The sequence below is a fragment of the Lactuca sativa genome, chromosome 4, assembly GCF_002870075.4.
Source record: "Lactuca sativa cultivar Salinas chromosome 4, Lsat_Salinas_v11, whole genome shotgun sequence".
NCBI classification, from domain to species: domain Eukaryota; kingdom Viridiplantae; phylum Streptophyta; class Magnoliopsida; order Asterales; family Asteraceae; genus Lactuca; species Lactuca sativa.
Window position 1 is genome coordinate 74,231,039 of NC_056626.2, and position 11,670 is coordinate 74,242,708.

The 11,670-nt window shown below is 27.6% G+C and overlaps 1 protein-coding gene across 1 annotated transcript; it reads left to right on the top strand.

The window, feature by feature from the left end:
• Positions 1–275: 275 nt before the first annotated feature.
• Positions 276–10,724, top strand: LOC111886836 (GDSL esterase/lipase At1g29670). Its single transcript, XM_023883088.3, has 5 exons — positions 276–565; positions 9,198–9,322; positions 9,566–9,811; positions 9,980–10,217; positions 10,403–10,724. The coding sequence occupies exons 1-5, from the start codon at positions 313–315 to the stop codon at positions 10,615–10,617; spliced, it is 1,077 nt and encodes a 358-aa protein (XP_023738856.1). The 5' UTR covers positions 276–312; the 3' UTR covers positions 10,618–10,724.
• The last annotated feature ends 946 nt before the right edge of the window (positions 10,725–11,670 follow it).

The following is an 11,670-nucleotide window of genomic DNA, read 5'->3' on the forward strand; positions in this document are numbered from 1 at the left end:
AAAACAAACACTAACCGAGTCTTTCTTGCTAGTATTCATATATTGCCGTTTAAAGAAAATATTATTTAAAAATATAGCCATGTTAAGACTTAGAACAGAACTGTGTACAACTTGTGCTAACAAATAATAACAAACTGATGGCTAATAAAAGAAATATATATCTACGTAACTTTTATCCCCACTTGCCCACTCGTCACCGTTGAAATGCTGATGTTTGATGTTTCCACTTGGTCACTCCACATTCTTTCTTTAAATAGCATGCATTTTGCATTCAAAATCAATCATCACCCCTCTTTTTGTAGTCCAATAAACATGGCTCGAGGGCTCACCCTACTGTTTTCGGTTCTCATACTAATCGCATTGACACAAATTCAAATAATGGTGGTCGTTGCAGCCGAACCACAGGTTCCATGTTACTTTATATTTGGAGATTCAATGGTTGATAGTGGCAATAACAACGGTCTCTTGACAGCAGCAAAAGCCAATTACCCACCATACGGGATTGATTTCCCACAAGGCGTGACCGGTCGATTCACCAATGGTCGAACCATTGCAGACATTATTGGTATTTTTTATACTCTCATCTAGTTCGACTATTTATATTTATTGGACATATGTTAAAACAATATAATATTATTATACTAGGTGTGAGACCCGTATATTATACGGATTAATTTAAAAAAAATTAAACATTAAAATATAAGCAGTAAAGATTTTTTAATGTAAAATTTTAAAATAAGAAAGAAAGAAACATATTCATTGCAATTTAAATTCATATATATTGTAAGAGTGTGCAACAAACCGTATAAACCGCCCACACCGCACCGCATAATACGGTTTTCAATGTTCGCGGTGCAATTTGCGTTTTGTAATTTTTTGTAAACCGCAATATACGGTACGGTTTGCGATATATATATATATATATATATATATATATATATATATATATATATATATATATATATATATATATATATATATATATATATATATATATATATAAAATTTTAAGATCCATTCAGTCATTCAGAATATCAAGTTAAATTTCAAAAACGTTTTGTGATTCATCATAAATTTTATACTTAAAAATGGCATCATTGCAATTTTATAATTAAGAATGTATTAGTTCGCATGTATAAACATTCTAAACTCTTTTTTTGAATTAAAACCATTCTAATTTCTTGAATTAAAAACATTATATTTAATATTAACAAATGTATTCTATGAATTTTTTTCATTTCACTTCACGAATCGTACAGAAAGAAAAAAATAATTGTAGATTTTAAACATCATGTGTCCTTGATTAAGCACTAAAGGGACCAAAAAATTAGTTTTTCTAATTATGTTTTTTTAGATCGTAAGCAACACATAAATATAAAAAAACGAAAAAAAATATTCTCAGACCGCATTAAAACCGCCCGTACCGCACCAAACCACAAAACGCGGTTTAGAACATTCGCTATGTGGTTTGCGGTTTTCGTAAATCTTAAACCGCATATGCGGTGCGGTTTGCGGTTTTGACTCTAAAGCACACCAAACCGCGCCGCGCTCATTATATTGTATTTAATACTTGCATATATAAATATATGACTTTAGTTTTAAAAATTGAAACAAATCAGAAATTGACAAGTGAATAATATTTATTTCAAAAATATCACAAAATGACAAGTGTCAAACTAATGAAAGATTGAAAAGTGGCAAAAAAAGCTTCATTTATTAAAAAGGATTTATGTAATATATGTTACCCATTTTTATCAAAATGTTATTACTAGAAAATATATTGATGTTTTAATTGTCTACTTTTTAATTTAACAATTAAGAAAATGTAATTTTTTGTATCTAATTACTCCCTACAAATTAATATTTTGTTGTTCATTGCGAGTTATCAATATAGTATTTGAAATAAAATTGCAAAACTAATTTACTTCTTTATTTACATATTAGTTTATAATCCGTGATAACCACGGTTATTAAATTAATTAAACTTTCATATTAAAAAATAAACATTATTAATAAATTATTTTAAATAAATAATTACTTAAAAGATATTTTTTAGCTATATAAAATTATAATTGATGATTTAAATCATTTGTGAAGTTATATCACTTTATAATCTGTATTAATTTTATTTAATTTTTTAACCTAATGTTATTACTTTAATATAATTAGAATAAAAAATTTAAAATTTAAAATTTAAAATGTAGAATCAATTATTAATTTAATGTAATTAGAATGAAAATTTTAAATTTTGAAATTTGAAATTAATAGATGACAAGTGATATAATAAGTTACATATAGTTATTAATGAAGAGTTTTAATAGTATGACACTTGTCAATAGAAGAATAAATATATTCATTTATTAGAATAGGAAGATCTGTAATCGGTATTTCAAATTATGAAATTCCATCTTAATGCACCATTCTTTATATTTTAAGCTTACGAAAGAATATGATTAAAAGTTTATCAATACTGAAAAATATTAATTAAATTTTATGCGAAGCTCATTTATTTACAGAAAAATATCATACATTTTAACAAAATTTTGCTGATAGAAATGATCGTAAGAATATTGAGATAAGCAAATGGTATGCATGATGTATATAAGCTAAGGTAAATATAACATGAGTCCTTGGTTTATCTATTAAAATAGCTCGTATACAACGAGATGGAAAACCCGATAGATAATATAGACAAAAGGGGTTATCAATATGAGTTACACTAATTTTTTTTTTTCATCAGTGTAAAATGGACTTTATGTAACTTTTTCTTTTTGCATCTGTGGTCCATTTCCGTGAAAGTTGTCACTCCAAAGATCAACAAAAAATGTCACACCAATGGCCGTTCTTTGAGACCTCCGTTTAATAGGAACAGGAACGTTAAGTTGAGAGCATTTTCGATAACGACCATTTAGGACATTTTGTTAAACTTCCTTAAGGACCATTTGTTAGATTTAAAAGAAGTCTATTAAATTTTGTGTCAGACAAAATGGCAAAAATGGTTCATGTGGTTGTTAAAAATATAAAGTTTTTTTTGTCTAAAAACGTTTGTGGTGTATAAGTTGTCTAGATTTGGATACTTGTGCGGTTTTGGTTTTTAAGAACTTGTTGTTAGCTTTTTCTAAAATAACAATTTTATTCTTACGGACCATTTTTATAATTGTTTATTTTTACTAAATTATAAAGATCATTTTTGCATCTCTTCTTTTTAATTTTATTAAATTACTATACATTAATCATTTTAATTAACTCTTTTTTTATTTCTTTTTATTCTATTTTTATATATTAATAACCATTATTTTAATGGATTATAAATTTCTTAAGAATTTTAATTTTTTTTATTATAATAAATTTTTTATTAGATTAGTATATATTAATAAACATTTTTTATATATAATATTTATTTATGAATAAATATTGTTTTATTGAATTATTAATATTATTAGTTAATTTTTTAATTTTATTTTTAGTTGATTATTTCATTTTTATTGAATTATTATCTATTAATAAACATTATTTTAAATATATAATACTTATATATTAATAAATATTACTTTATCGGATTACTAATTTTCTTATATTGTTTTCTATTTTATTTTAAGTAAAAAAAACCCCATAACAAATCCCACCACCCCACCTCTCTTAATTTATTTAAAATATTTGGAATATAACATATTTCGGAAAACAAAAACACCATCCTAACTTATTTAAAAAAAATCCTACCTACCCCACTACTGTCGGATCAGGTGATAATGGTGATGTTGCCCAAAATATGTTATTTTCTAAATATTTAAAATAAATTAGGATATGTGGTGTGAGTGGTGTTTAATTAAAAGAATTAATCCAACAAAAATGAAATTAAAAACAAATTAACTAAACGAAAGTAATAATCCAATAAAGTAATAATTATTTATAGATAACTATTATACATTAAAAATAATATTCATTAATATATAATAATTCAATAAAAATAAATTAAAAGAAAATTAATAATCCAAAAAAATAATATTTATTAATATATAAATAGTATATATTAAAAAAATTATTTATTACTATATAATAATCCAATAAAAAGAGTTAATCCAATAAAAGATAATTAAAAAAAAGAATTAGCTAAAATAATTCATGTATAGTAATTTAATAAAATTAAAAAGAAGAGATGAATAAATTACCCTTGTAGTTTCGTAAAAAGAAATAATTACAAATTGATCTGTAAGTGTAAAAAAAAATGAAAAAAAGTTAAGAGCCAATCTATTAAAATTAACGAGATAGGGACAAAAATCATATAATTTATCAAAAATTGGATCACTAATACACCACCAAATCTTTTTTGGGAAAAAACCACATATTTTTAACTCCACACAAACCATTTTTGCAATTTTTTATTTATATTAACTATCATAAATTGAATAAAAATGAAAAAAAAAACTAAAACATGTAAAATATAATATTCAGATAGTTAACAAAATAAGACCTACTAATTTCAATCATCATTTACAATTTTTTTATTTAATATATAAATAATTTTTGTTATCTAAACTTTATCCAAAATATTTAAAATAAAATTCATCCATAAATATTTTCATTTCCTATTTTTATCATGAAAAAATAGGACTAAATAAAATTCAATTTAATCAGTCTAATTGATTTGGTTAAAAATTATATCCGAATAACATACAATAAATTTTTATTGGTTCGATATAAGCTTTTGATATTTAATTTAACAAAATTATTTAGTTTTATCAAATTTTAAATATATTCCTTAATAAAGAGATAAATTTTTCAAAACAAAATTTAAAAAAAAAAAACGTTTGTTAGCTAATATGAACATAATGAAATCTTTATAAATACTTCAGCCTTTTTTATCACCTTGGTTGTTATGCATGCTAAAATAATCAACCATATGAACAATATGACATTAATTCATTCAATTAACTTTCTTTAAAGGAAAATAAAAATATTTATATGTTTAAAAAGTTTTTATTTTAAAAATAATAATGTACCGTATTTAAAAAAATTAATATATTTTTATAAATTATCTAAAGATAAATCTCAAAAATAATATCACATAAAAATTAAAGGTAGATAAAGTTATGTTTTTATACTTCAAATATTTTTAGATAAATACTTCAATTATGTTTTTATACTTCAAATATGTCTAAATAAATAATATCATATAAGTATTAAATTTTCTATGCTTTAGTTTTTGTGCTTTTATTTAATTTATGATAACTAATATAACATTTTATAGGACTTCTTTTAAATTTCGCAAGTGGGCATTAGGTGAAATTTCATAAATAAACTTTAAGCGAAGTTTAACAAAATCTCTGAAATAGTCCTTATCTAAAACAAACATATTGCAGAAGGACCATTGGCGTTACAACTTTAATTTTTCAGAAGGGACCAATGGCATGACAACTTTGTAAAAATGGACAATTAGACTGATTTTAGGAACATTTATTAAACCATAAGGACCATTGTGAAAATTTTCCTATTTTGTATTTTATTTTAAATGATTTTTATAAAAAATGAAAAAAGAAAATAAGCCTGAGAAAGATAATTATTCCACTCTTTGGTAGATCTAATATCAGAAAATTATTTCTTGTTTGGTTGTATTAAACAGAAAAATGAAAATGGATTGCTTTACCTTGTTTCAAACAACATTTTTAAAAAAAATATACATCTTTTATATTTTAAAATTTTCATTTTAACATTATTTGTTACCAAATAATTTATTTTGTAATAAATTAGTATTATTTTATACACATCTTGTATTGAAAAACACATTTTTAATATAAACGAATAACTTAAAAATATATTTTAACGAAACTTGAAAATCATACTATTTAAGAACTATGTCCAATAAGGATATGCAAAAAGAAAAGTTCAATATTCTTAAAAATAACAAAACATAACTATATGTCTATGTTTAATATATAATGTACAAAGAGTCAACTTCAATATTCGTAAAAACTACAAAACCGTAACTTAAAATAGATTAATCATGATATTGAACCATCAACAATCATTGTCATGTACCAAATATTTTCTTCTTCTGGGTTTGAATCCGTTGTCGGCACCACCATACTTTCCGGATACATGTAACTCAAACAATGCTTTAATCAACTTTGCATCCTCTTCAATAGTCAATGCGTGTTTGCTTCTCCCTGCCATGCCTAAATTTTTTTTACATAATAGATGCTTAAAATAGTAATTCAGCAATCCTAACAACCCATATTCAAAGCAGCATAACTCAATAGTAACTAAACCAAATAAACTATTTTTGATCCATAGACATAGAGAAGATAGAGAACTAGAATCTGAAATAGTTTTTAACAATCTTAAAAACCCATGTTTAGGGATGTATAACTCAGCCAAATATAAATCAATTAAGCTTTTATTTAGTCTAACATGTAGACAAGATAGATAAGTACAACCTGAGACAAAAATAAGCTCATACAGATCACATATGAAGATTTTATGGTGGTTCCAACTTTGATAAAAAGCTTACAGAATGTTGAATAGATTACAACAATCATAAATGGCCTTATTTGGGCTTGTATAAATTATCCAAATCTTAATCAATTAAGTTGGTTTTTGAGCCTAACATGTAAATAAGATAGAGTACTACAATCTCGAAAAAAAAATCAGCCCGTTAGGAGGTCGTATGAGGATTCTATGGCTTTTCAAAGTTGGGCAAAAGTTCTAAAAAAGAATGAAGTAGTAAAAACAGCAGTAACAGGCCTTGTTTAGTGTTGTATAACACATCCAATTCTTAATAAATCAAGTTGTGTGTTGATTCTAACATGTAGTTAAAACAGAAGAATACAACCGGGAAAAATTCAGTTCGTTCGAAGATTATATGAGGAATTTATGATTGTCCAAAGTGAGGCTAAAATTTTATAAAATGCAGAAAAAAGCGAACACTAATAGCCCATGTATAAAGTTGTGTAAGTTGGTGAATTCTTAACCAATTAAGTTGTTTTTTAATCCTAAAATGAAGCCAAGATAGAGGACAACAATTTGGTAAAAAAATCAATTCGATCTGAGATCGTATGAGGAATTTATACTTGTTAAAGTTTAGGCTAAAATTTTGCAAAATAATAAAGCAAAAGCCAAGTCAAAATTTTCTTCACAATACTAATATTGAAATTCCAAAACAATTAAATAGGAGATGATGTTCTTACGATATGATCAAAATTCAATCCACATATCACCTTATTATAATTTGAGGTTGAGATTACAATTCTCATTTTATGTAAATCAACCAATAATCAAATTAATAAATTGACCAAGAATCGTAAAACATTTAAATCAAAATCAAGTAAGTAATTACATGTAATTGGAATTAGGTTAGCAAAATCGACACACAGAGAAATTGAGGACAAATAGATCGACTTCAAAGTCGTTGATAGTTGTTGATGTGTGAGGAAATTGATTTGTTGATGCCGTCGATGTGAAGAAATCGATTTCTAAGGAGATCATGGATGAAAAATTGGTAGCACACCCTGAGGTTCGAAGTTGAGATATGATTTCAATTCTCCATTTTTGTTTGATAACCTTTTCTCTATATTTCCTTATTAATAAAACGAGAATTAAGATGGAAATGGAATCAATTTAATTCTTTTTCGCTTCTTTTTAAAATTAAACGCCAACTAAACAAGAGAAATGGAATACATTCCATTTCTCTACTGTAAATTCTAATTTTATGTACCAAACACACCCTTATTATCTTTGCTTTCCGTTTCTTCTATGGTCATCTTTGCTAACCCCTATCGCCACCCATCCCATCATCCCCTCATTTACACACAAAAACCCCAACCCTTCCTTCGTTTTGAAGATACAACATTGAACGCAACACCCTCCATCTTATCTATCTTATCCGAACTAAGAATACATACCACCGTTTCAGACATAAAACCTGATCATTCAAATCACTTTTAAGGCAACCAAAGCGTATTAAAATAAAACAAAATTCATACCAACACAACTAATACAAAGCCACCATAGATTGTAGAGTGAAATCTAAAAGAAATAGTTGTTTAGAGTAACTGCATATTCAATTTCAACAATAACTTCTTAATTACTCGATTTCTAGATCTTAAATAGGCAAGGATCAACATCTAAAGAGACAACATTTCAACAAAATGAAACATACAGAAACCAATAAACAAAAAATGTTGGTGAATTAGTTGTGGCTAATTGCTTTAGCTATGAGGAATTAGGGCTCCTAAGCTTTCTTACTTGTTGTATAAATTAGTGATGATTCAAGGGTTTCATAGGCTTTCTCATGAACGTATTTCTTGTTGCCATCACACAACTTAATCAGATTAAATCTTTCTTTATCCCACTATGACGACTTGAAATCAATACGGATTAAAGGGTCACTGATGATTCTAGACATGTGTTATACAGTTCCAAACCAACTACTCTATTGTGAGGAATTAGGGTTTGAGAGGTGTTAGGATGCCCATTCAGATTGGAACGAAGAGTGAGACGATGGGTTCAAGAGCCTAGGGTACTAGGTGGGGGAAGTGAGAATAGAAAAAAAAATGTTGACGCTTGAAGGGAATAATATGAGGGGGAGAAAGGACGATCCTAGAACGAAAGATGGAGGACGTTGGTTATGGCAATCTGGAAACCAGGGTAGGGTAGGGTTTTATTGGTAAGGTGTAGGAGGCTATGGGTGGAGGTGATTTTTTATTTTTACTTAAATTTCGTTTTATAAAATATGAAATAAATTAAAAAGGGTAGAAAAATCTTTTTATATGTGTGAAGGACTAACTATATACAAGAATTAAAACCATATGGACTATCCATGTAAAAAAAAATAAGAAATGAAGCATGTAAATTTGGGAAACCACATGGACCATTTATGTAATTGTGTGTTGTTTAAGCATGGGAATTTGGGAAACCACATGGAGCATATATATGATGTGGGTGATATGGAGCCACAGGAACAATTGGATCTTCAAGTCTATTACAAGAGATGTTCATCTCAATTGACAAAAATGTTGTTTATCTCAATTGGCCAAAATGGTGTACCTACCTAAAAACGGAATTATCAACTCCATGCAACTCTAGCTTCTCGCTAGCCTTTTATCAATAAAACTTTATTTTTTTTTATCAAAAATTAATTGTATTGTTTAAGTGAAAAGGATAATACTATTGATCTCAGCAAATCGTATGTTTAATTTCAGGTCAACTTCTAGGATTTGTTAACTACATTCCACCATATGCTACCGTAACTAACCAAGAGATCAGCACAGGTGTAAACTATGGTAGTGGCACTGCTGGTATTAGAGATGAAACTGGAAGTCACCTGGTAAGAAAGAGTGGTTTTACTTTGTCTCTATTAAAAACCAATGTAACCAATGAAGTTTTTGTGACATAGTTACAAGGCCTAAAAATACAACTTATATAATTAGATCGATATTAACATTTTCTTTTTTTAAAGGCAAGGTGATTACACATTTTTTTCACCATATTGATCGTATTATATTCTTCTATTTTGTCTTTTAGATTTAAAGTGAATTTTTATTTATTTGGTCGTTTTACGGGATGACAGGGTGACCGTGTCAGCTATGATAAGCAACTACTGAATCACGCAAAAATAATCTCTCGCCTTTCGCTCTTACAACACAACATGACATTTACGCAAGAATACCTGAAAAAATGCGTTTACATATCAGTCATTGGAAACAATGATTACATTAACAACTACTTGATGCCTAACAATTACCCCACCAGCCGCATATATACAATCGATCAATATGCAGCAGTCCTCGTGAAACAATACTCTAAACAACTAACTGTAAGCATTTTGACCATATTCCTTTGTTGTATTGTATATCTGAAATGTTATAATGTATTTTTAATTACTTTTCTTTTATTTTTATGATATTTAATCTTGTATACTTGTTATAGTTATATTTTTAGTTAACTGATAAACCCAAAATATACATTTTATTTCCTATGATAGACTCTATACAAATTGGGAGCTAGGAAGATTGCGGTGTTTAGTTTGGGTCTGATAGGGTGCACCCCATCTGAGATAGCACAGTTTGGCACTGATGGAAGACCATGTGTGGACTCGATCAATGATGCGGTTAGCCGATTAAATAATAGGCTTAAGCCTCTTGTTGATGATCTCAACAATGATTTGTCGGATGCAAGATTCACTTTCATCAACCTAACAAGCATTTCAACACCACCAGAAGGTATATATAAGGCAGGCATGACTACAAAACTTTCGAGTTTTATGGTGTATCATACTATTTGATTAAACCTCCTTTGATTTGGGTTTCCACGAGTTTCGTGGAGAAATTATCTATTCCTAATCATGCACACACATTAAATTAAGTTTATCAATGGTTTATATTAATAAAATGTTTGGAATTTGCAGGTGTAACATTACCAACTGAGCCCTGTTGTCAATTACGGGCAGATGGACAATGTGTTCCAAACTCAATCCCTTGCCCGAATCGCAATTTAACTATTTTCTATGATGGTTTTCATACCACAGAAATTGCGAACACAGCTTTTGCAACAAGATCCTACACTGCGCTTTCTCCCATGGATGCGTCTCCATACGATATTAGTCATCTAGCTCAACTATAACATCGAACAAAATTGCAAGACAGAAATTATTATGTAATTCCTTGTATGCATAAAAAATAATAAATAATAATGATGATAATAAATACTATTATGTGACTTTGTTTTTACGGAAACCTGTTGGGATGTTATATAATGGAAGTCGACGTGAATCACATGATATAAACAAATTTGATCCCAAGTGTAATTAGAAAAGCGACACGACCAAACAAAAACCAATGAAAAGCTAGGATCGACAACTTCAATAATATTAAACTAGTATATCAAGCATAAACAAATTAGAAAAGTTTACGCCCATATGAAAGGATGAGGAAACTGCATTTCACTAAAAAAAAGAAATCTGAAAGTATTCAAGTGTTATCTCATAACTAAACTGAATTTAATGACATGACGTGTATATCTATATGGACAAATATGACCTTTCAATTCCTCACCCCAATTCTGTTTCCTTTCTCTCGTTCTCTACTTCGAGAATTCCTTCCAAAATCTTAGAAAAGTTATTATTTATGTATTCTAGTTGTTAGTAAATTATTTCTCGACCCGGCCGGTTGACCCCGAGCCGATCTTTGAGTCCCGGTTCTACCCTACTTCAGTGGTTTCACAGTTTACAAGTGAGTTAACGACCCATATTTTACAGTTTTAAATGTTTTACCCGGGGTGATTTATAAAGCAAGATGCCTTAGGATACCGGATCTATAAATACTATGCCTAGTCGTAAGCTATGATGTTGTACCTAAGAGTTCGGATGGCCGATAACCTACGAGTATATAATACTTAGATGTTATAATGGTCAAATCCTTAGGAAACCTTAGTAGCTAGGAGTTATGCTAGACAAATTTAGGGATATGCATCGTAGTTAGTTGTTACCTTCCCTAAATATCATGTTAAAATAACGATAATTAGGTTACATATATGACGCTTTATATATACTAGATAATTATAAGATCATACAATATATATATATATATATATATATATATATATATATATATATATATATATATATATATATATATATATATATATATATTAACATTCCAAAAATACAGATAAAAA